A 26,688-nucleotide genomic window follows, 5' to 3' on the forward strand; every position below is an offset into this window, starting at 1 on the left:
TCATATATTGCTACAGCTCACCATAATAAGATACAGTATAAGAAGCATAGAGCAGTCATACAATTTTCATGCTTTCTGTATGTCTTCCTATGTGACAGATGTGCAGTATGTCACATGCAGAGCTCCGATGTGCACTGACGCTAACAGGAACTACCCATTCCCTGGATACATCGACATCAGCTCTTTGGTGGTTCAAGATGACTACATATTCATACAGGTTGGGCTTTTCACACTCAGGCACATTTACTACCTGCTGCATGATTGGTAATACTATGTAGACATTGTCAACCCCGAGGAAAATCGGTCGATTACTAGCTTAGCGATGTTATACAACACATGTCTGGGGCCGGCTCAGTCAGTAGCTCAGTCCATGAGGACTTGGTTTGCAGGTTCAAGTCCACGCTCAGGCCGATTATGGATTGTGGACAGGTAGCTGGAGCAGTGCCAGTTCACCTCCTGGGCACTGCAGAGCTGCCCCTGAGCTCAGGGTGCCTGACCTTGCTCTTTGTATTATGTTATGTCTCATGACTAATCATGATTACTTTTTATTTTTTAAGTTGAGCTACTCATGACTATAATGTGGTGCAAAGACTAAGCAAAGTCACAAAAACACAAGCTTCCTCTACCTGAAAATGTATTAACGCATGAAAGTTTAATAAAATGTGCACTCGAGTTGATGTAATGTCATTTAACCTAATAATGTAATAATGTATGTTAATTTCCCACGCTAGAAAATCTATGAAATCAGTTGGGACATGTTATTACATTATTGGATTTTAGTTCCTTTTCGATAATGTTAAGTGCACATTATATTACATTTTCAGGAAATTATTACACTATTAGGTTTTGGCTTACGTATTAGCTAACAGGGCTCTTATTAAATATAAAGGAAATGCAGAAACACAAGAGCGTCCAGTTGGAGGTTTCTGGCCACCTGAAAATGCCTGTCCAATATTTCATTCCAGTAATTCTCTCATTTGGATTTGTTCCGCAAGCTCCACAGACACGTATCAGGGCTTTAGCCTGAGGATGTACGGAGATGCTAACTATCTACACGTTTGTGTTGACTCTCTGTTGTTCTGTGTTGGTCACGTAGATTATGGTGTGTCGGAGTCTGGGTTTTTATGGAGGTTTACACCAAAAGTGAGACTTCACAATGCAATACACTAAAGGTTGCTCAGAGCTGTGAGCAGGCTGCTTTGTTTTAGTTTGTATTCTACATGAGACCCTGTTACATCATTTCACATTCATATTCAAAATATTGCTAAAGCAGATTTATTATTAGACCATCTTGTTGCCGCTTTAATACTATTTACAGATATACACAATCACATACGTGTATGTTTTCTATGCAAAGGTTCCATTTACAATATCCCTCAAATAAAATAAAGTATTTGGCACAAATGAAATATGTAAATCTCATTTTACTTTAACCTCAACTGAACATTTGTGCTTTGTTTTTCTGTGAAGCCATAGTTTTAATATTCATCCTAGCCACTGCCCGGTGTGTCATATTAATCATGATTTGTGCGACAGAAAAATCTGAAATGGTAATGTCCTGAATTCCAAGTAACCCAGTTGCAATTTATGGGTTGAATTTTAATTTCGTCTAAAGCGTGAATATTATTTACTTTGACAGTGTGTAAATGAGGTTTCATATGTTTAAAAGTCAACAGGAAAAGCCTTCATAATTACATGGCTAGTCCACAAAAATTATTCAAATTGACCTCAAAGAATTGTTGTGGTGCTTTGTGTCTGTTAAAGGTGTTTCCAGCAGCTGCGTTTAGGAATACAAGTGTCGGGTTATTTTTTCTGCTTACCTTTGAAAATGTATCTCCTTCCAAAGGTATAAGACTGACGCACGTCAGAGCATGCAACTGCTGGCACCACCTCCGACAATCTTTGAACAAACTCTACTATATTCAGAACCAGCTGCTCCTTACACTACTTTCTTGCTGCAGCGAGTTAGATGACCCATGCCCTCCAAAAACCTTACCTGACGCTGTTACAACAAACTGAGTGATAACCATCATTTATAAAATCCTCCACATTCTGATCCCCTCACCTCTCCACAGTCCACCAAGCATCACACAGTCTGACATCAGCCTGTACAAACCCTACTGCTCTAAATGTAAGTGTGTGTGATTACATGTATATCTTAATAATATCTTACAGACATTAAACTAATACATTCAGCTTGTTCTTATGATGTTCAGCAGTAGCAGTTGTAGTAGTGCTCCTCCAGCTGTTTGATCCCATTAAATGCTTTAGTCCGGAAAGAAGAGGGATTTTTCAGAGGCCTACTTACCTGAGCCACCTACAGGCAAGTCCTTCCTCCGGAACACTTACTGGCCTTGGCAGCACATTAGACAAAGAAATAGAGTTGTTCTCTAAAGATCCTTCAATCCAGTTTGACCTCTCCGAAGTCTTTCAAGTAGACTCACAATCACTCAACCTAAACCTCCCCTTCAATTCAAGCACCTCCACATTTTAACACGTATGCATCACAGACGAAAGATCCTGAAAGGGATGAAAAAAAAAAAAATCAATCATACCAATTCCTCTTAAAGTTCAAACCGCCTCTGGTTACCCGGCCATCGATCTCCTGTTCCTGCACTCGATTGCATGTGGGACTGTTCTGCGGTGCACACTGCAAGTCTGCTAATATAGCTTGTTCTCTCTTCTGAGCCATTCAGAGAACTTACAAGATCAGTAAAAGAATCAGCCCTGCCATACAACATTAATACTGATATCACTTCTCTTCAGCAGAGAGCCACTGGTTTGTTTTGAAGGTTTTTCCTCTAACGAATATTAAGTCATTATTGATAGGAGGGAAAAGTGTGTTATGCCACTGCAGTCTCACTTTGCTTTGTCTCTATGTGTGTGTATGTGTATAAAGTGCTGGGCTTCAATGGCCTCGAGGCTAATGACAATTCTCCAGCAGCCACCAGCGCTGTGTTTTCTTGCTGCATAAGCTAACAACAAACAGCTTGGAGTGTTTGCAAAGGGTCTACCATTATGGACGACTTCTTTTCAGAGCCTGCAGATGAGGCTTGGTTAGGCAACTTAAAGATTTCTCCTGACAAAGAATAATGAGACTATTGATTCACCTACGAGATATTTACCAAAGTCCACTTTGAAACCGCCAAGCATATTGACACCTAGAGAGGGCAGCATCCTCTGAATGCAAGCCAGGAGATTGCTATAAATGGCTATAAAAGTTAAAAACTAAACAGAAAATCCTGTATATCGAGGAGCGACTTGTAAACCAGCAGGACAAAGAGACAGATTGGTGTGTGCTTTCACTCACCACTTGAATTGATATGATGTCAGTGATCAGGAAAACACAGAAGGCCTTGATACAAGGTGTCACCTGCATTTGTTCAGCAGCTGAGCTCCATCACTAGGAAAAGAGAAGTGATGTTAATACAACACTGACTTAAAACCAAGGCTCTAGGTAATAGAGGGAAACATTGTATGTAATATTTAATGTATGAAATGAATTCTACTTCATGTCTCGTAGGTTCCTACATCAGGACGAGCCACCTATTATGTGTCCTACAAGAGAGAATCATTTATACAAATCAAACTACCCACATATTCCCTGCCTAAGGTAAGTTACAGCAACATTAGCCTGACAAGTATTTTGACTTTTTACTTTCTATGACTCATAGAAATCTGTTCTAATTTCAGAATGTCACAGAGTTAATTAATCATAGACTCAGTTACATATCCCCTGTTTCTGAAAGCTTTTGAATTTGATGCTGTCACAACGGTGAAATTTATGTAGATTGGTAAAAAAGAAATGTGCTATGCCACAGGCATATCGTCACCTGTTTTAGGTTGTTTTCCCATAAAATCTGGCAAACTGTCCTTTTTAAAGTCATACTTTTAGTCGTGGTACCACACTGAGAATGAGCCTCCGAGGGAGCTATACAGTACGTCGTCTACCATTTATATTCACTCCACAGCATTGATCTCATGACCAGTCCCTCAGGGTCAGCATGTTCTAATCCGTCACCTCTCTGCTTCCAGTCATAACTCGTCTTAATCTCTCCCTGCTCCCTGATAGGATTTACACATTGTCAGTACTGATGAGAAGCAGGTATTTGCGGCGGTGCAGGAGTGGAACCAGAACGACACCTATAACCTCTACTTGTCCGACACCAGAGGCATCTACTTCACCTTGGCCATGGAAAATGTCAAGACCACCAGGGGCATCGGAGGGAACCAGATGCTGGATCTGTACGAGGTACGCACCCGATAAAATTGGACACCCTGGGGGGATACATACAAGAAGGCTTTCATTGATTGAAGATGCAAAATTATAGGGATTATTACTTTCTGAGTACTTCTTAAAATCTACCATAAACTACAAGCATGTGGAAACACGCAAACAGTGGAGCCAAATGGGTTTTTATGATAGCTTGTGGGTAAATGTGCAATACATTCAGATTTGTATGCCCCATTGCCCGTACAGTTTCTCAAAAGGGTGCATACATAGGGCTCTTAATCTATACCAGTGACCAACACTTCCTTTGCTGCTGCTAAATGTTCCTGCAGCCTATTATTTCTGGGATCAGATACTGTTACCTCACTTGTTAAAGGCCCACATCTGATCCAAATGTCAAGCAAACATTTAAACACAGAGCTTTAACCTTCTGTGGTTTGACAGTTCTTTTCCAGAGGTCCACCCATTTTACACATCGAGCGAAGTTGACCAACCTGTGTGCATAATGTCTTTAGAGGCTCTAATCGAGCTTGTGAAGTCTGAGAAAATAACCACCATTGGATGTCACCAGGCTACACATTATTACCAGAAAGCATGCGTTACAAACGGCGACCAAGGAATTTGAAACCTGACCGTTTTTTAGGCGAGCAGGGTCCAACAAAAAGACAATATTAAGTTACAATAAAATGTATCTGGCAGTGTTTGTCACACACAATGAACAGAAAGTCAGGATATACTGGCCTCTGTACGAATGTTGTATTGTAACTTATAACTTTTATTATTAAAACAAGTAATGAAATATAACTTTCAAATGTCTGTTGATCAGAGTTCTGAAGGCCAGATCTGATTGTTGATTGATGTCACACTATTTTAATTTGTTATATATATTTTATAATCTAAGAATACTATATAAGAGGTAATGCTGGGTAAAATACACTGGTATGCAATACATTACATGAGAGTTTGTTTTTACCTACATTTTAGAAGTTGTTGCCCCACTGAACCCACTAGTTAGTTGTGCAGGTAGTGTATCATATAGGCTGTCGTCGTCCATCTTCCTGACAGCAGACATATGCAGCATAAGAGCATGCTTAATGGGGCTCACTGCCATGCACCTCTGGACTTGTAATGACCTTGTTAGCTTACTGGCTAGCTACTGTATGTGTTTGCATTAGCATTCATTGCAGGAAAGTAGATTTCCCTCCATCTCCACTCCCTGATGGATCCAGTTTATCACTCCTACACTGGCAGGTGTGGCTGCGAGAGTGAAGGAAGTGAGATATTGGCCAGCATCAGTGGCAGCGGTGTGGTAATTAACAATGCCATTTCCTCTCCTGCACAGTATGTGGTGGTGTGCTGCTCTGAGTGTGTGTGCAGCTCCTCTTACCATGCAGCAGTAAAAGCATTTCACCGTGCAGCACTAGATGATAAGGCGTTTTAATTACATTTGTCACGCGGTCAAAGCTCCGTTCTTGATCAGAACCTAAACAAGAGATAGATGATGCACTGCTGTCTCTGATAAATCAGAGCCATTACACAGGGTAAGATATATGCTGTGGAACCCATCCCATTTATTGCTGTTGGACCCTGACAAACTGCACTTCACAGACCTAATGTTCCAAAGAGAAGACACAGCTCCAGTCAGACCAGAGGGGAGGCAGCAAAGTATGGGCAAGTTGTTTTGTTCTTCCACTTAGAAGTCATGTCTCTTCTTCCCAGAGGGCCTCTCTTCTTGTTGAATCCTCCTCCTTAAAACCAATTATGCTATTCCCACACAGAAAATTGCACAATTATCTTCTAAATCAGACGGATTATTTTTATCGTCAATCAAACTGGATAAGGGCAAATTTGGTAATCATGAGTCTTTGTTGTGCAAACTCATTTTCTGTTGACAACTGTGCTCGACATCACCCGCTTAACATCCCATCAGTCTGAGAGGTGATTTAGCAGGTGGCTCTCTGACAATTATCACTCTGATTGTCTTGGGTTCACTGTTGTCTCTCTCTCTCTCATGCATTGTTATAAACAGCTCTGTATTATTGATTGAATACATGAAGTGGATTGTTGTCAGTGAAGAGTAGTAGATGATCAGGATAATGCTGCTACTCAAGATGATGTGGCCCTTCATGTTTGTGTTTTTCCACCCAGCGCTCTTAAACCCACAAAGCTGTGATTCAAGAAATGAGCCATATACTATATTGTAAAATGCTAAATCACTTCACATTAAATAACTGTTTAATTCCTTGCTGCTCAATAAAGATGTGTCATCTTACTTAACAGCAGCACTTTTTCAGATTTACAGCCATGTTTTAATGTATTGTACATTAATGGACACATGGGTCCTTCTCCTCTCATGTGATCATTCAGTTCAGAAAAAAACAACATGAAAAACACTATTTTTTAAAGAACAGCTGCTTACCACCACAGCAGCAACATTCTGAAGGATGGAGAACTTTCAGTGGCGGTGAAGAGGTTGAGTTGCTAAATGTAGAGTTTGATGTGGTGTATGTCGTGTGTCGTTCTGTAGAAAACAGAATAAGTTTACAGCAACACACATCAATGTTTTAACGTTAGCAATGGATCAAATTACTCCGTGTTATATGGGGTCACTTGTTTGTAGTTTCCTCAAGATTTAAGCATCACTTAGCTCATTGTTTTGGTTTGACGCCACACAAACGTTAGTGCAAGTAAAAACTAAAAGCTGATAAACTCACTGTATTCTACCAGCTCAGCACAAAACAGCAAACAGAGATAAAAAGCTAAAAGGAGAGTGAATGTTGGACATATGACTCTGCTGTGTTTTCAGCTTGTTTTGCCAAGTGTTAAAACAACAACAATCTATGCAGCTTTAAGTGCAAAGTAGAGCTGGAATAGAACGTTCATTATAACAGAAGTATAATAATTGTGATAATAGATTAATGAGTTGAGTCATTTGTCCACCAAATATTTCAAATACTCTCTGGTTTCAGCTGTTTACATTAGTTTTTCTATCATTAAAGGCTAAAAAGCTTTGGGTTTTGGACTCTTGTTTTGACGAAAGCAAATTAAGATGTCAGCTGGGGCTCCAGGAACTTGTGATCAGCATTTAAAAATAAAGAATAGCAAGAGCACTTCTGGAGCCTCTTAGACCCTTTGGTGCTCTGTAAGAGGGACATTATGCTTTTGGGTAGGATGTGGTATAAAAAGAAATCTAATTCTAGGCACTCAAGTGGATGGTTAGGAGTACACATGTCTTAATAAATAAGGGCTAATGCATTATAAAAAATACTGGCACACTTTGCCTCCTTTGAGGTGTCCTGACAGACAATGAAGTCAGACTAATAAATTGTCTTATTCCACATACCTGTCCGAAGCTGAAACCAAGCAAAGCAAGCACACATTGTAGAACAATAATTGATAGAAAAAATTAATTGAAATGAACAGAAATGGGTTTTGGGAACACTGCTTCACAGATGCAGTAAACTAAATTAATTTGTTGTGATATCAGATGATGCAATAAACTGCAACGGTCGCATTTTATGTTTCACATATATGTATATATTAGGTATATTTAGATTGGCCTGAAATGCAAAACAAAGTGCTTCCATGTGCAGTAAATGCTGACCAATCAAGATACTCTTCTGTGATAATAGGGCTAAGTCAACAGAGTCCAGTTCTGTCTCTGTAAAATACATGTTTACTTACAAGGATGGCTCGTAGGTCTCAACAGGTAAAACACTGAAAATAAAAGATTAAATATAAGATTCTGCACTGTTCACTTGGTCATAGATATGACTCACGCTTAACTGATGGTGGCAGAGATTATTAAAACCAGCAGGGTGTTCTCTGTGTCTGATCACATAGAGGGGCACAATCTTCATGCTTTATCCACTTTTTCATTTCTACTCATGCTTTAAAACGTCATTGCAAGAAGGTGGCAAATAATAGTTTCTCAAAATGTGAGAGAATTCCTTTAGTGCTGCAGTGCTAAGAGTAATCTGCGCTGTAGAATAGAAATCTATGCCTGCGTCCTTCACTTTGTTGTCAAGAAAGTATAGTGTGGGTGGTGTGAGTGATGGATGGAGAGAAATGTATGCTGGTGAGGACGCGTGGGTCTCCTTGTTTGCGTGCAGGTGTGAGTGCGTGCACATGTGATGGAGGAGGTGGAGGCAATAAATAATTAGTACAGTGATTGACAGGCTGGGTTGGGAAAGGACGATAGGACCCTCGTTAGCCGCATGTATCCTGAGTGCCATGTTTTTATGACAATGTCAAATGCGCTGCCTATTAGTGCCACTTATACAGACATGCTCCCTTCAGGGAGTCAATGTTGCCCCTCACTATGGCAACCATGTGGAGTGACTCTGTCCTTTCCATTGTATATCATGCTTTGGTTAAGTTGAAGTGTATGTCTAAAACCTGATTTTGGGAGAGAGGTGTGTATCTGTGTGTGTGTGTGTGTGTGTGTGTGTGTGTGTGTGTGTGTGTGTGTGTGTGTGTGTGTGTGCTTGTTTGGGGAGATTTGACTAAAACAGACAAGGTGTCACTTCTCAACGGTCATCATTGTGTTCTGTCTGGATTGCTGAGACGTGTAAGGATATAATTACAGATAGCACTTAGCACAGAATAAGAAAATGCAGCCGACTCTGCTGATGGTGTCTGACTGTCAGGCGCAAGCAAGAAAGGATAAACACACCATTTGCATTTTACTGAACTAGTATTGTGAAGATTTCTGCCTCAATACACAAAATGCACTTTCTGATGAGAGCACTGGGTGTGCTTTTACATCTGCAATGGAAGACTAAAGTGTTATGGGAGAGATAAATGTAAACTGCACAGCGCTGGTTTGCATTGAGAGGGGAAACGCTGATTTTAACGATTTTAACCTGTTATGTGTCTGTGTTCCCCAGGTGGCAGGAATTAAAGGCATGTTGATTGCAAACAAGAGGCAAGACAACCAGGTCAAGACCTACATGACCTACAATAAAGGCAGAGACTGGAGGCTCATGCAGGCTCCTGCTACAGACCTGGATGGAAACGACATTCACTGCATACTGGTGAGACACTGCACGTTGACTGGTGCGCTTAAAAAAGAGAGCCAATCAAAATGAGAATAAATCATTTACAATGAATTGTATAACTTTGTTATAAATCTTTAAAACGGATTATCAGTAGCACTTTCTGTTACACCAGTGTATATAATGCATTATACCATACTGGTAATGCATTATAATCTGTTTATAGCACTGTATAATTATAGTTGTAAGCATTGTTTACTCCTTGGCAGATGGAAAGATGTGGTTATTAATGGTTTGTAGCTTCTCTAAATTTTTTATTAACAATTCATGAAGCCTCTATAAACCCTTTATGTAGGGCGCTGTGCCCCCTGCGTGCCCCCTGCGTGCCCCCCTCACTTGGGCTTCTGTCTCAGTGATTCTTTAAGCTCCACTGGGCACAGAGCACTGCATGACTTCCACAGGCAAATATGATGTGGATCACATGTCCACCTGTTTTGATGTCACATCCCACAATAATACAATACAATCAAATTCTGCAAGAGGTCAGTATTGCATTTCTTCTGCAACATATTTGGGCAAGCCTGACATTATTTTAAAAGCTAAACACAAATTGTGCTTCAGAAATAAATCACATCAGATGCTACACTGCATGTGCTGACGGCGTCTCGTTCCTCATTAGACAGCCTCCCTCCAACTAAAACTAGCAGCGCGATAGTTAGAAGGAATCATGTTTGAGACATTAGTAGGACTTCTTGCTGTTTAAGAGGTGATTTCTGGGCCGTGCGGTGTGACTTACAGGTTCCCTGTGATTGCGCATTCATGTGACATTTTAATTACTGCCGTAGATTCCTTTTGATTACCCTGTTCAGTCCCACTGCTCTTGATGTCCTTACACCAGTGACACGCTGTCTGCTGCAAAGATGAGAGCAGACACACTTTTTTCTGCTCTGTGAACAAATGTAATTGTCTTCTGTTGTGTGCATGCCCTAGAGACGTGGCTTCATACTTTAATGCAAATTCCATCGCTCTTTGTATTAATGGCAAATTAAATGCAATTAGCAAAAATGTATGAAAGAACAGTCCGTTCTCTTTGGGAGACTAATGAATCCGGCTTGTTTTGTGATGGTATTGTTTTTGTTCCACACTTATGTTCTGACCCTGTTATTTACGAATTATGAAATTTATTGATTCACAATGAGAATAAGATGCATTTATATCATATGTTCTGTGAATCTTGCAAAGACAAGTAATGTGCAAATGAGATGAAAGGGCTCTATTTTTACACCTGTGTCTTAACTTGTGTGTTCTTCTTCTGCAGCCTTTTTGTTCACTCAACCTCCAACTGCAAATGTCAGAGAATCCTTACTTGTCAGGAACAATCTCCACCAAGAGTTCTGCACCGGGGATCATAGTTGCCACTGGTAAGACAAAAGACTCATCACAAGTGCACATAAAACCACTTCACGTGGCTTATTTGTGTTATTTGTTGTTTGTGATACATTTTTGTGATGAAGCCTTTCAAGTAACTTTTGCATTAAAAGTTTGGATGGAGAGTTGTACTGTGGTCCTCCAGTCAGCTACTAGACCAAATAATGCAGCGCTGTGACCCCTGCGTGCCCCCTCACTGAAGCTTCTGTCTCAGCGATTCTTTAAGCTACACTGGGCACAGAGCACTGCAGGATCTCCACTACTTCCACAGGCAAATATGCTGTGGCTCACATGTCCACCTGTTTTGATGTCATTTCATCACCCAGCCAATTACGCATGTGTGAGAAAAGGCGACAGTTTGTGCTGTGCATTGTCTGTGCGCCTGCGAGTCAGATCTTGTGAAAGAGTTGGAGCAGAGAAATGGAGATGACTTACAACTAAATAGATGTGTTAGCACCAGTGGCACTGTCAGCAGAAAAAAGTCAGCCTTTTGCTTTGTATGTGTACGTTCATATGTGAGTGTGTGTTTGTCTTTGGATCTGTCTGTTTTGTCTTTGGTGTGTGAGAATGCTGAATAAACATACATCTCCGCTGCTCTGCTTGCACAGTGTGTCTTTGTGTGTCTGTGTATTGCTGGCCGAGCCTTTGCTTTGGCACCGTGATTCACTTTGCCTGCTGCGCCTTTTAAGACGTCAGCTGGCGCGGAGATCATATCACTAACATGACAAACACCATCCAGATCAAACACATGCCTATTTACTGAGCCGTGGCCAAGATAGTAGAGCGGATCAACGGAAGAAGTCAGTTCACTTGTGCACACTCGCAGGAAAAGCTTTGGAGGCATTATGTTGTTACACTGCAAACTGCCAGAGCGAAGGAGGCACCCGCCCTCCTCCACATCTCACATTATGTTGCCTGAATGATGCAGGCATCCATTGGAATCAACCTAGGGTCTTCTCTGTGTTAGTCACATGAATAGGAGACGGCAGGCTGATCTAGGAATCGAGCCAGAGGAATGGATTAATCACAGGCGTGGTGTGATTGGCAGCATGAATTTTAAACACATGGCCCCTTTATCTGTGGGATCTCCTGTTCAGTTGTGTCCCATATTGCTTTTCCACTGCAGGAAATATCGGAGCAGAGCTGTCTTACAACAACGTTGGCATGTTCATATCGTCTGATGCTGGCAATAGCTGGAGACAGGTGAGATTCACACTGAGTTCAAGCCAATTGACACACGTGTATTATAGTTTGACACGTTGACATGACAGCTAGATGCTTTCCAAATATATTGTTTTGTTTTGTTATACAACCCAATTGAGACTTTGCTATGCCCCACCGCCTTAGTTAGTGTTGCTAAAGTTTTCAACTCCAGCAAGGAACATGTGTAGTTATCAAAAGAACTTGTCTGATACTTCACGGTGGGAAAGGAACAGGTGTAAATACTAAAATGAATGATTTCACTCTCACAGTTCTGTACAAACTAAAGGCTGCACAGGTCTTTCATTTTAATTCAGATATATTTTTATATGATTTATTTCATGTTTTCATTGTAAAGTTTCTTCTATTCATTATTTATGTAGCCTAATTTGTGTAGTTGCTTTTATTTTTAATTTAATATTTTCTATTTCACGGTTTATGTTATGCATCAATATACAAAAGCAAATTTCTTGCACGTGAAAACCTAGACAATAAACCGGATGTTGAGTCTGATTCTGTGATGGCTTAATGAGACGCTGGAATAGAAAGGAGCTGTCGTTAATGTCGCCAACATGTCTACATTGAAAAAGCCACCTTAACAGGACCAGATTTAAAATGTAAAATTCACAGTCATTTTTGATCTCAGGGAAAAAAACAGACTTCCTTTGCAAACTGAAATGCTAGCGGATTGCATTAGCTCTTGCTAACTAACAGGCCTATTTAAACGTGAGGTGAGAGGGCACAGGTGGAAACAATGAGGGTCGGGCAGATAATCCCACCAAGGAAAGAAGTAAAGGGATCTTGAAAGAGGGACAAGAGGCAGGTATAAAATAAAACAGGTGCACGACGAGACTAGACATGAGTGAATCTAACTACACAAAGTGCATATGACAACCACAGACTAACATGAAACAAAACAAAAGCCTGACCTAAACACTAAACATGAACATGAATACAGTTAACATAACTGACGAGACACAACATTATTATATTTTGCATTTCAATATGTATGTCAAATTATTTATCCTAGTTGCAAAATCTGAGGAGATCTTTTGCGTACTTTATTTAACTTTTTACATCTTAGATATCTGAATGTATCTCTTGATTGTCCTATTCAAAACAATATAATGTCTTTTACTTTCTGTAGAAAGGTATTTCCTCTTCTCTGTTTATATATCTCCTTGTTGTTGTTTTGTTTTGTTTCTCTTGGATTTAGTAATTGACTTGATGTCATTTTAAACGAGGGTCGCCCCTCAATGATCTCTCGAGCATAAAGTTGAATGAAAAAAATAAAAGCTACCCAGTGGTTATATTCATGCTTTATGTTTTCTATTTTCAAACAATAGAAAACGGTTTAAGGACAATACAATACATTTCAAATATTCGGCTTTCAAATGTTTGGATGTAAATCCGGGAGTTACATCCAGGATCTGCTCCCATGCAGTATGCCAACATTTCTTTCCCTGTAATGTAACATGATACAAAATAATACATAACCCATAAAATAATGTAGCTAGCTAAGGAAAGGCTAAGGAAAGGCTAACTCCTGGCGTTGGAAGTCATTCTTGCTTGCTATTCTATAATGTGAAGCTCGACAGCGGGGGATGCTTATAGTTGTAAGTCACTTCAGACCTATTGTTGTCAACTATGGTATTTCCAAAAAGAAAGTCACTAGGTGCTACTAGATGATGTCGCTTCCTGATTTCTGGTTATTCATTATAACTTTTCACACATAGCCTGGACACAAGATATACTATGAAATTCAAGTTCAACTCCACAGTTGAATTGAAGTGTCATGAGAATCCAGACACTGGTATAAACTCACACTTTTGAAAAGAAAACACATATCCAAGTTAAATAATTTAGAAGAAGAACAAAGCATAAGGAGTTCCCCATACAAACAATGGGCATCAGTGATTGGAGCACATTGACAGATAAATAAACTCGCTATGTGTTGCTAGGTGCAACAATGGGTAAAGACATCAACCTTCATATTCTTTATCATGTTGAGAAATCTTCGTGGTTGCTCAGATATCATTGGTGGGGTTTAGCAAATGGTCAATTTCTTATCTCATGGCTTCTTGTAAGTTATGGAAGTAATATTGTGCCTGTTACATCAATACTATAACTGTTCATTTCTGCATGTGTCCGTTCAGATTTTTGAAGAGGAGCACAACGTGTGGTTTCTGGACAAAGGAGGGGCCCTCGTTGCTGTCAAACAGCCGTCTGTGCCAACCAGACACTTGTGGTATGTCCATCTCTTTCTAAAATTGTTTTTTTCAAATTCCTACAGCAATTTTTAGGTTAATCCGACCTTTATGGTCAAAGAAAAAAAATGAACATGTATATATTATATGTGACAGGTGATTCATTAAGAGATATACTTTGACTGTGGGTCTTGAAAAAAAAAAAAAAAATGTCATAGTCAGTCTAATTTGAGAGTTTTTTTTCAAGCCACTTATCATTAACAGCCAGCCGTCTGAGCCCCCCCTTTTAGTGTTTTCATTAACACATTGCCTTCCTCTTGCCAAATCGGGTGCCTACGCTTTGCCTCAGTGCAGGCTAATCCAACTGAGACCAGATCTTTTCTCCACTCGCTTTTGCAACAATTCTGAAATTAGTTTTAGAGCCAGTGAAGTGTAGCCTTCTGACTTTTTTCAACCCATCCAATTTAAGTGTGATGGTAGAGGAAGAGAAAGAAAATGACAGATAGAAAGAAGCCTGCATAACTCTACCACTACTGTAAAGCAGCTATGGAACCGTATTGTTTTCTCAGCCAATGTTCAGTTAAACATTTCCCCTGCCTGAATCTCATAATAGGTGCGTGTCAATGCTTTTTCCGTTGTCAGTGCTTTTAGCAAAATCAAGGCAGTGGGGTTTTTAGAAACAACATGGGGGGATTTTCTTTCTTCCAAGCACAGGCCTCAGCAGTGTTTCAACCCATGTCAGACTTGGGTACTGCTAGTTGTTCTCACTTCAGTACGATGTTGATAAGCTGTCAGAATCAATAGAGCCTTGGCCCCCATGATGAAAGCTGTCCAATGTTTTTTTGCTGTCTCATTCCCCCTCTGCAGTTTTGTAGTTGAACATGAAACAGTTCTATTCTGGTCTTGTTTTTTTCACCCCTGGGTAGACTTTACCCAGGAACTGTGACGTCGCTCCTTTCCTTTTTGGCATGTTCTCTGAAAGCAGTTTGTGCATCGTTGATTTGATAACCAGACAGTCTGTCTCTTAAATATGCCTTTAATGCTCAGCATTTTGATATTTACCCAAACCTACAGTAACTAATTGCACAGAGAATCAGAGTCACGTCTACTGAGACGAGCCAGTCATTCTGATCCCCACCTAAATCCCCCCATGACTAGGCTTTAATAGAGAGCGTCTGTTTCCATGCCATCGTTGTTGCTGGGTTTGTAATGGGAATGCATTCTGACACACACACACACACAGGGTCAGCTTTGATGAGGGGAGGCAATGGACCCAACACAGCTTCTCCTTGGTTCCTCTGTTCGTGGATGGAGTCTTGGTGGAGGCTGGGGCCGAGAACCAAATAATGACGTAAGGCAAAAATTCAACAAAGAACGAATGACATGTTAAAAGGTGTTGATTTCTTTGTCCTTTTAGTTTGTACCCTGGCTGAGTAAAAGGTGAGTGGTATTGTCTCTATTCGTTTCTCTATTGTCTCTGGGTTCTCAGCAAAAAGGTGAGATAGATTAAGATAAAGAAGGTGTCCATGCAAAGCTAAAGGGACAGTGTGTAGGATTTGGCAGCATCTAGTGTTGCGGTTGCAGATTGCAATAAACTATAAAAAGTCCTCTTCTCACCCCTCTCTTTACATGACTGTGGTAACAAACCACACAGTGCACAACCGTGGGAACGCCGTGGTATCTTTCAGGACCTTCCCCTCACTCAGAAGCCATTCTTACCATAACACTCCTTTAGAAGCAATGGAATTCATGCGGCGGCTGGTGTTACCGCAGTTTTAAGAGCGTGTCGGAGAACTACAGTGGCCTTCAGCTGACGTAAAAGCAGAGCCAGATTTAGGTTTGTCCTTTCTCAGCTCCTGTAGAAACATGGCGGTGCAACATAGTTGACTCCATAGAAGAGAACCCGCTCCCTGTGTAGACATGAAGGGCTTCTTCTAAGGTAACGAAAACACAACAATTCGTAGTTTCAGGTAATGATACATTAATGATACGTTGTTATGCTCATCGGTTCGCAGCCGAGTGTGAAGCGGTTGGGATGAGGATCAGCACCTCAAAATCTGAGGCCATGGCTCTCAGCAGGAAACCGGTGGATTGCCTACTCCGGGTAGGGAATGAGCCCTTACCCCAAGTGAAGGAGTTCAAGTACCTCGGGGTCTTGTTCGCGAGTGAGGGGACAATGGAGTGAGAAATTGGCCGGAGAATCGGAGCAGCGGGGGTGGTACTGCAGTCGCTTTACAGCACCGTTGTGACGAAAAGAGAGCTGAGCCAGAAGGCAAAGTTCTCAATCTAACGGTCGATCTTCGTTCCTACCCTGACCTATGGTCATGAAGGCTGGGTCATGACCGAAAGAACGAGATCACGGGTACATGGCCAAAATGGGTTTTCTCAGACGGGTGGCTGGCGTCTCCCTTAGAGATAGGGTGAGAAGCTAAGCCATCCGTGAGAGACTCGGAGTAGAGCCGCTGCTCCTTTGCGTTGAAAGGAGCCATTTGAGGTGGTTCAGGCATCTAGTAAGGATGCCACCTGGGCGCCTCCCTGGGGAGGTTTTCCAGGCACGTCCAGCTGGGAAGAGACCCCGGGGAAGACCCAGGACTCGGTGGAGAGATTATATCTCCTCACTGGCTTAGGAACTGGAGCTGGCGGATGTGGCCCGGAGAAGGGAAGTTTGGGGTTCCTTACTGGAGCTGCTGCCCCCGCGACCCGACCCCGGATAAGCGGTAGACGATGGATGGATGGATGGATGGATGGATGTTATGCTCATATATCTCCCTAAATACTACACATTAGCCCTTTTAAGTATTTCTTTACAAACATAAATAGGCTTGACTAAATATGCAATAGTTAAAATAGCTGTAAAAGGTAGTGAGCACAAACAAACAAAATATGAAAACTCTAACGTGAAATAACAGAAACTGTTTTAACTTAAGTATGATTTAATGTAGGATCCATCATTCATAATGAAACTCTGATTTATATTGACAAGTCTCGAGGGTCTTTAAAGTTTAATTCCAGTTTATTACAACTTGAGTCGATGACATCCCAAAAGGATTTGGAACGGAGACATATCAGGTTATGTAATGACAGTAATGTATCAATCATAAATGACTCCATAGGCTTTAAACAAACCACAATATTAACCAAATGTATTCTATCACACTTTACAGACCAGCATTCTGATTGAATTTTGACCTACCATACTTACCATCGTTTTGAGATTTCCTGTTCAATTACTTTAACTGACATTTTGAGTGTGCTCACCTTCAAATATAATGCTCTAGATCAGTGGTTGCCAACTTTTTTAGCTTATGACCCCTGAAAATACAGAACACTTTGACCACTCATCACATGTATGACCTTGTTGTGAGTCATTAGCAGTTCAACCATAGATTAATTCAGTAATTCCTTACCAGATTGTTGAAAATATGACAAATAAAGGTTTCAAGTTCTAACCATTTGTGCCTGTGTTAATATGGTCATTTGTCTCTTCTTACATGCTGTCAAAGAAATATGTTTGTCTATATTTATTGATCAAAATCCCTGTATTTTATTTTCCTGGGGCAGTTAAATAAATGTATTTAATCAAAGGTAATTTGGGGTGACTCGCTAACCCGCTCATCATACAAAACCATATAATAATCATATAAGATGTACACGTAAAAACTGTATGTCATTACAGAAGGTAAAGGTACTCTAACTTTTGTTTCACTGTGACAAAGGTGAGCATATCCAATATGTTATCATTTAAAAGTAAAACATAGAGAAGAGTCAAATAAACACCAAATCTGGTTTCTCTCTCTTGTCCCTTTAAACATCTTGTGATCTACCCAACCCCCAGGTTGGGAACCGCTGATTTAGATAACCTGTTTCATCATCATAAACACAATTAATAGCTAACACTACAAAATGTGAGCACTTTTTTACACAATTTACAGAGAAGCTGTGTCACATTATGTTAGCACGTTGATACATTGACATAAATTTGTTGTTTATGATTTAACATAATTGTGTAATTTCCCTCTGCAGCTTTTTTGGACACTTCAGCCACCGTTCTGAATGGCAGCTCATCAAGATAGACTACAAGTCCATCTTTAGCAGGAAATGCACAGAGGAAGACTACCAAACCTGGCACCTGCACAACCAGGTAGGAAACATATAAACATCATACGTTGTACCACTGACCGTGTTAAAGTCCTGTCAGTCACAGTAGTTGTTGTGCTTCGTGTGCCAACAGGGTGAACCCTGCGTGATGGGACAAAAACAGATTTACATGAAGCGCAGGCCTGGAAACTACTGCATCCTGGGAAAGGACTACTCAAAAATCCTCTCAGCTGAATCCTGTATTTGCCGAGCTCATGATTTTGAATGGTAAGATGATGTGGGGCTTTGTACAATTGCTCCTTTCTTCGTAATCGTCAAGGGGGATTATGTTTCTCTCCGCTGTTTGCTAAAGGTTCTCGAACACTGCCACACATGTTATTTTCAAAGGAAGTATTTTATTCATCTTTGTTGAATTTTTAAACGTTTTAATATTTTAATTATTTTCTATTTGGCAGATGCCATATATAAATGTTTGTGACAGTACGACTCAACAGTGTTGTTAAATGTCTGTCCTTACACGCCTGCAACAACCAAATTTCCCTGCAAGGGATCAAAAAATGTGTATTTTTTTTATCTTATCTCATCCGATCAAAAGCTCCTGAGTGTAAGTAAGTTTAAAAAAACAGATTTAGCAGCCATTTGTTAGTGTCAAGAACATCCACCTAGCTGCCGTTAAATACTCTCTTTCGCAAACAGCATATCTATGTTGTATAGGCTAACAGTTAACTAACATACCCACTTCAGCTACAAACAAATGCATGGACTAGAAGAGAACACTGATGTTTTGAGCTTTACTTCTACACCACTGTGCCTTTCTTTTCTTAATGGTTATCTAATTACCACATTTGTTACTAAACCTGCAGAGCAGTTACAGACATACGTTGACTTGATGGACCTGTGCTGTTTTTTCTTAGCAGAACAATGCACTGGGTTGTATTACAGCAACACCAACTGAATTACAACTCAGAGGTGAAAAAAAGGGATTTATGTAGAATGGACATTTTATTCCATAACCGTAAGCAAGGTGTGTCTTCTTCTGTGATCAGAGCAATAACGGTGCATCAGTGGAAGCACGCAGCCCAGGCAAACAAGGAGTTCTATACAAACACCATTTCCACTCCTCATCCTCGAGGCCAATGTTCAGCCATTTAGTTGGAATCTATTGCAAATGCTTTTCATGTGTCTCATTAATTTACTCCATTTGCTGTGTGTTTTCCAATAATCTGATAAGTTTGAGATTGTTTTGCACAATTTGCTCATAATGTCTGTCTCTGGAAGCTCGCTGTGCTTGTAATTCTGTTGAGATGATGTGGGTGGGTGTAAATAGTTTCAATTTGTATGCAAATCCTAAACGGTTGTATTTTTTATCTTGTAATGACAGGGAACAGAAATAAGCCATCCCAACGTACAGCAGTTAGTGTTCATAGAGTGCCAAATGCTTCCCATTGAATTAATGTAAAGTTTATTTTATTTTCTTTATGTGACTGAGTCTGATTTCCGCTCTGTCTGTCTTGCTATGTCTCCTTCTGCAGGGAACTATTTGACGAATGCTTAAAATTCTAAAATGAGAAGTTTATAAACCATCAGTGCCGAAAAAAGCTAAAATCCTTTTAGAGTCTGTCACAGGATCAGCTGAAGTACATACTCATTAGCCTTGTATAAAAAAATGGTGCTATGCAAGGAGAAGAACTCCCTGCAAATAGCGCAATTTTATACAGTACAAGAGGCTGATTAAAGCTGGATGTCAAACCTCGATACTTTTTGAATACCAATCATAATATAGCACAGAGCATCGGAAACTGTAAAGTAGTGAAAGTTTACACTGGATGCTCAATGCTTGGGTCCTATACTCCATGTGATTTGGCAACATAGTGAGCATATAGGACTCCTTACAGAAAACAATTTGTAATGTATTGTTCTAATGTATGGAGCTGACCTCATTCCTATCACTTTTTTTCCTTGGCACAGACTAAGTGAACAAAACTATGAAATGAACCTTACACAGTATTTCAAAGGTTCTCAATTCAATATTCACAGCATTAATATAGCAGAATAATATAAAATATTTGCTATATAAAGATACAGTGGAGTAATGTCTACCTGAGCAGAGAATAAAGTCACTCCATCTGTGTGTGTTGTAATCTGATTTTCTCGTTCCGTTGCATGTGAATCCTTGTTTGTATGCCTTACTTGCTAGCTAATGGCTAGCGCTCTGCACTGCGCTTATATGGCGGTTACCACTGATACGTCGCCCTGACCAACAGTTTTATCACGTCCACTCTTTCACCACTATTGCCATTGTTTGCACTGTTAGCACCGTTATCGGCTAGCTGGCTCTGAATTTTATATTGTGAACCTTAAATATAGCAAACTTATTTGTAGGGCTGCTTGTTTTGTTTTTTTTGTCATTTTTTTGTTTTTAAGCAACATGTTAAGAAATACGCTAACATGCTTTCTTTCCAAAAATCGATACCAATAACGTGGCCATGGGTTAAGTATATATTGAGGTTAGCTTATCTTAGCTTAGCTTAGCATAAAGAAATGGAGGAAACAACAAAACTAGTTTTCTGCAACATTTTCCGCTGGTTGACTACAGGAGGTCACTCTGACCGCTGCCTCTGCCATAAATAGTTTTAGCACTTAACTCTCCTTATAACCACAATGTGTCACAGTCGTTTGTGTAAGGATTATACAAATGCGACACAATGTGTGAATTGTTAAGAATTACAGTTGGTCGGTCTTTTTTAACTTGGTAACATGGTAAAAAAGCGAATGTATATTTTTCCCCAAATATTTACCTATTTTATATTATTATAGAGAATGTAATAATATATTCATAATATTAAACACTGATATATAGAGACACTTTTGTTAAAAGAAAATAAATCTATTTTTTTCTTCCTCAAACTAAAATACAGAATTATTTTTCCAATGACACTTTGCTCTACCAAAGCTGTTGTTGACAAAACGACAATTAAGATAGTGATGTGTTTTTTATTACTATACAAAGGTTAACCCATTATCCCACTTATGTGTGCACAGAGGACAACTAGCTTTAGCACTGATGTACACAATCTCACTCTCAATATGAATTTGGTTGTTTTGTTCCAAAGACACCATTCTAACCTTTATCCTCAAAGGACATATGCACCTGTGCAACCAATCTGCCCTGACAGCCTGTTAATGAATAGTTCACACTGTCGTAATCACAGTCAAACTAGACTGGTCAGCCACTGGCTTTTTGTTTATTTGTTCTGGCTTGGTAATTAATTGATAAATCAATGTCATGGTCATTATTAGAATGGACACTTGCTTACCTTGCTTTGTTAGACGTAAATCATGTTCTGATTGGAAACGCTAGCAGGCAAGTGAGAGTTAGTCATCCCTGTGTATGGTAACAACCGCCCCACACCCCAGGGTGTGTTTCCATGCACACTGCTTCACACTGCTGTGGCACATTTGTCAACTGTGGCCTTAATCAATACATAATAATGGTGCCAGACAGACCAGAAATGGTCACCCGTTATAACGAGATGGATAAGTCAGGGATGTAGAACACACTGTATGACAACATATCCCTTCTCACGTGCTGATATTGATCCGGTGTTTGTGCTTTGTTGTCCAACAGTGATTATGGATATGAGCGGCGTGGCGACGGGAACTGCCGGCCTGCCTTCTGGTTTAACCCCTCTACTGTCTCCAGAAGCTGCAGCCAGGGTCAAAACTACTTCAACAGCACAGGGTGAGGAATATGTGTTGTAAGTGTAATGGTACATACATTCATGTGTATTTTCTTTCCACAAACATGTCTGTGTCTTGTCAAGAAGGGTTTTAGAGCAGATACCGACACCGATTTAATATGATTAGAAGTGCAAAACTGACTCAGATGATGCTGTTCACAATCTGGTTTTAACATGTTGCCAAACAATGTGGGCATACAAAACTCTAATACATCGTAAAAATAATCCTGGCAAAAGCCTATTTGTTTAGGAAATACAGTATCTTTGAAGTTAGCGGTGTTAGCCTGTCGAACCGCAACTCAAGCCTCACAGTGGGTAACAGCACCGTCTGGAGTCTGTGAGGAGCTACACAGAAGCACATTTACTCAAATACTATTTTAGTACAATTACTACATTTCAGAGAAAAATATTGTACACATCTCACTGTATTTATTTACCAGCTACAGTTACTTTGTAGTATTAGAATTTGTTTTTCAAATTGTTCAAGTTAGCTCCCCCTCAACTGTCTATAGTAAAATGCTGCTTCGATAATCTTGTACGCACAAGACAAAAAAATATTATCCTTCAGGACTTTGTTATTTAACATTTTGAAAGTGAGAATTCTGTCCCTATTGTTAATACTATTAATACATTTTACATGCAGGACTTGTACTTGTAACTTGCACTATTGATACTTCTACTTTCTTTATTTTGTTGATAAGCTGCCACTGTGGCTACAGGTGGTTATTACAGGATAATTTCACAGTGAATTTGTCTTCATTTTCCAAGAGTCAGTTTCTTTAAAGACATCATCATGTTTATCGGTGTCATGCTTAAAAGTAGTATAAACAATGGCGTAAGCAAAGAAGAGCCATAAAGTCAGCAAACATTATATTTAATGTCAGCTACACAGCATCTAGTTTAAGCTAGCTAACTTTAGCTAACTTTAGCCACCATAACTTGTCATACCAGAACAAGTAAGGCTATAAGGGTCAGGGTTAGTGTATTACATTATGCAAGAGTGCTTTATAGCTTATAATTCCACTGTTTATTTGTAAGAATATAATGATGTACATAGCCTCACTTTAGGTAAAGGATCTGAGTCCTGCTTCTACCACTGGTGTAAACTACCTTCAATGAGTCTGGCATCAAAAACAATGTTGAAGTAATCGTAATTGTTTAATTTTTTTACCTATGAAAAATATGTAATAATCTGCCACATTTCGTAATAAACATGACATTACATTTTGTAATAAATGATTACATATTTCAGTGGTTATTAGGTGGGAACTGCAACCAAAATAGATGTCTTCATCTGTACATGTGTTTTATTTTTAACAATTAAGCTAAATTTAACTTTTAAAATATTAAATAAGACTTCAATGACTTGTGCTGCTCCTCTTGGTGTAATAGTTGACTCTGATCTTTGTCTAAGGAGCCAAAGCAGTAACAAGACCAGATTTTCATCATCTTAGAAATATATAGTGGAAATGTATTACATATTGCATTCAAGCTGTTTATTACAAAATGCAGGTGTTATCACATAATGAAGTGAAATATATTGAATTTTGTCTAGGTATTACATAATGTGGTTTTATACTATAATGTGTTGGCTGCCCAGGGGACAGACACTCAGCAAAGCTTAATCACAGTGGGAGTGTTTTATTTACTAGCACTGTGATTAAGCTTTGCAAAGTGTCTCAGCCTCTGACACAGCTTGAGTTGACAGTTGTCATCTAGACTGTTTTTGCAATTGGAAGGCACAACAGCTGTACTGACACACCACTCTGCTGAGTTTAACAACATGTTTTATTAAGCATAGGCCTAATAATGTGCCATTTGTGGATTAATTTGAAAACCAAAGAAATGTGTAGACTAGTATATTAAACTAAAAAAAGGACAAAATAGAATAAAGTTAATCAATTTAATTGTTTTTTTTTATCTTATAAAAGGTACCGTAAAGTGGTGTTGAACAACTGCACTAAAGGAGTCAAAGAAATGTACACGGCCAGAAAGCAGCAATGCCCCAACAGACCTCCTAAAGGACTCTTGATTACCACTAAAGATGGCAAACTCACCGCCAATCTGGGGAGCAACGTTACCTTCCTGGTTCATCTGGATGAGGTGAGAACATAACCAACATGGCAAATCTGTCTTAATACCCTTTCCATTTCCCTCAGGCACTGTTTGGCCCTGAGAAGGCAGTGTACAGTTGATATAACTGTGCTTTTTCTTTTGCTGAAGACAATTGCCTGCTGCATCTGGAAAACTAGTAAAGTTGCAGGACTTAGAACCAAAATAAGGAGCTGAAAGACGCTAAAATTGTATTTTTTTTTTTCTAGCTCTTTTTATTAAAAACAGCTGCCAGCCATGTCTGGAAAAGAGGTTGATGAGAGCTGTGTGACTGAACCAAAGCAGTACAGTTGATGTATAATTGGTGTAGAACTAAGACAATAAGCTGAAAGTAGATAAAATGCTCTGTAGAGCTGAGGGGACCTGCAGAGTCAGGTGATGAGGGTTCAACACTATGATTGACCACTTTCACATTCCAGAACACAATGTTTTTTAAGCATCGTTAATATAAAAAGATATTTATTGGTGCAGCTTTAAATCTTTTTTTTTTAAACTTTTGTTTAAAAATGGAAAAGCCAAACTATTCATATAATATTAAACAGAACTCAGTCAATCATCCTATCTAGAGGGACAACATTTTCTGTCTCTGTCTGGAAAAGTCAACATCGTGTATGGCATCCCTCAGGGCTAAATACTGGTTCCACTGTTGCCTCTGGGCCACATTATCTGGAAACACTGCATATGTTATCATAATTACGCTGATGACACACATTTATACCTATTTTGATTCATGTTTGGTAAAGTAACCTTGTTCTAAGCACTCTAAAGTTTAATATAAGTCAAATAGCTCATGGTTTTGAGCCAGATGCAGAAGTGAAAGACATTAAAGAAAGACAGCAGAGAAAACTAGTAGTCAGATATTGCCTTGGACTGAAAAGGTTAAACCAGCGTGTTTAATAACGGTTTTATCTCGATTTTACCATAAACGAAGTCAGGGACTCACAGTGACGATTGTGTTTCAACTTACTTTGTACAACGGGGACAAAGGGAAGTAAAGTATCGACCAGAGAAGTCTAGAAGTTTAACACAACTCTAACAATTGTGGAAACCATAAAAGCGTGTATCTGCTATTTTAATTCAGCTATTATATTATTTTAATTCTGATATATTATATTATTTTACTTCTGCTATATTATATTATTTTAATTCTGCTATTTTATCTGCTATTTTATACTATTTTAGTTTGGCTATTTTTATAATGGTACTTCAGACTCATGTACTTCAACACTGTGATTATTGTACTGTAAATGCTCTTATTCTGTCCTTGTACTAATTGTTATGTTTTTGCTGTGAAGCACTTTGGGCTGCAATTCTTGTATGAAAGGTGCTATACAAATAAAGCTTATTATTATTATTATTATTATTATTATTATTATTATTATTATTAATATTATTATTATTATTATTACCTGAGACCCTGCCTCCTAGTCGCTAAGAAACTGCAGGCTTTGGGGCATTAGTAACAGAAGTGTTCTCCTGCCACTGCACCAGCTCAAGATAAGTGTGAGTTCCTCGGGGTCTTGTCCAGGCCCAGTTGTCATATTACTGTGTGATGAGGTGAGGAATGAACGCCTGTTTCTTTAATTATTACGAGAGGGATTGTCTGAAAGGAGGGAGAGGGAGGGTAACAGAACGATGTGATAAAAGAGAAGGGTGGGGTAAAGAATCCTTGTGGCATCAACTCTATTTGAGAAAATTCTCAAGATGATTTCAAAGTGTAATTTATATTCATGAAGCCTGCATTGGCTATATTTCTTGGGGAGAGCATTGCCCCTAAATATTTAATTTGTCAAAGACTATGTGGTGGACATTTGTGTATAAAAACAAGGAAGAAATCATTTTTTTTAAATGGACAAATGTTTTGGGTTATGATAAGATTTGCGTGACCACATGGTACATGGTAGAGAAACCTGTTATGCAACACAATAATTACAGCTTCAGATGGGCTTTGTGAAAACGACTGACTTATCACTAAGCGATGCGAAGAGAAGTGATTGGCTTGAATGACATCAACCAATTATCAAACAATTCATGGAGAATTGAACTGCCGTTCCATATTTTGGCATCAAAGGAAGGAGACACAGGGAGTTTCAGACACTTTATTTTCTCTTTGCCACTTACATGGTTTGGTGTTTACAGTATGCAAATCAAATCAAATCAAATGTATTTGTATAGCCCAATATCACAAATTATACATTTGTCTCAGTGTGCTTTACAGACTGTACAGGTACACTGTATGCAATGTATAGGAGGCTGGTGGTGAAACGAGAATTCAGAGGAATATAGCATTGTTTGAAATGCATGAGCTCATATTTGCTTAAAATACAAATAACTGCATGACAACATAAATACAAATAACTGCATGACAACATAAATACAAATAACTGCACAATGACAAACAACAGTGTAGAATTTATTAGGGATGGTAGGGACATGTCCTTAGCAATCATTTTGATCAAATGATTTAATTATAAACACTGTTGTCCATAATTTTCTATTTAATGTATTTGATACACAAATAGTTAACAGATCTTAAAATATTAACAACGACTTTATTCCATATACATTACTTTTCACACAAATATATGGGATATGGTTTGAATGTTCAGAAATCTTGCTGAAACACATAGGAGCTATTAGTTCTACGGATTTGTACATCAATTAAAATTAATTCA

The 26,688-nt window shown here is 39.2% G+C and overlaps 1 protein-coding gene across 1 annotated transcript in view; it reads left to right on the top strand.

Annotated features, from left to right (window-relative positions):
• The window catches only part of sorcs3a (sortilin related VPS10 domain containing receptor 3a), a 207,764-nt gene that overhangs the window by 135,326 nt on the left and 45,750 nt on the right, over positions 1–26,688 (top strand). The window contains exons 7-18 of the mRNA XM_029437432.1: positions 99–217; positions 3,524–3,613; positions 4,073–4,252; positions 9,121–9,267; positions 10,547–10,649; positions 11,783–11,859; positions 14,013–14,104; positions 15,307–15,414; positions 18,087–18,204; positions 18,295–18,428; positions 21,790–21,903; positions 23,833–24,004. Coding sequence (XP_029293292.1) covers positions 99–217; positions 3,524–3,613; positions 4,073–4,252; positions 9,121–9,267; positions 10,547–10,649; positions 11,783–11,859; positions 14,013–14,104; positions 15,307–15,414; positions 18,087–18,204; positions 18,295–18,428; positions 21,790–21,903; positions 23,833–24,004 — 1,454 coding nt within the window. The remainder of the gene's footprint in view (positions 1–98; positions 218–3,523; positions 3,614–4,072; positions 4,253–9,120; positions 9,268–10,546; positions 10,650–11,782; positions 11,860–14,012; positions 14,105–15,306; positions 15,415–18,086; positions 18,205–18,294; positions 18,429–21,789; positions 21,904–23,832; positions 24,005–26,688) is intronic.

This window comes from Cottoperca gobio, chromosome 1, assembly GCF_900634415.1.
Source record: "Cottoperca gobio chromosome 1, fCotGob3.1, whole genome shotgun sequence".
Taxonomy (NCBI): domain Eukaryota; kingdom Metazoa; phylum Chordata; class Actinopteri; order Perciformes; family Bovichtidae; genus Cottoperca; species Cottoperca gobio.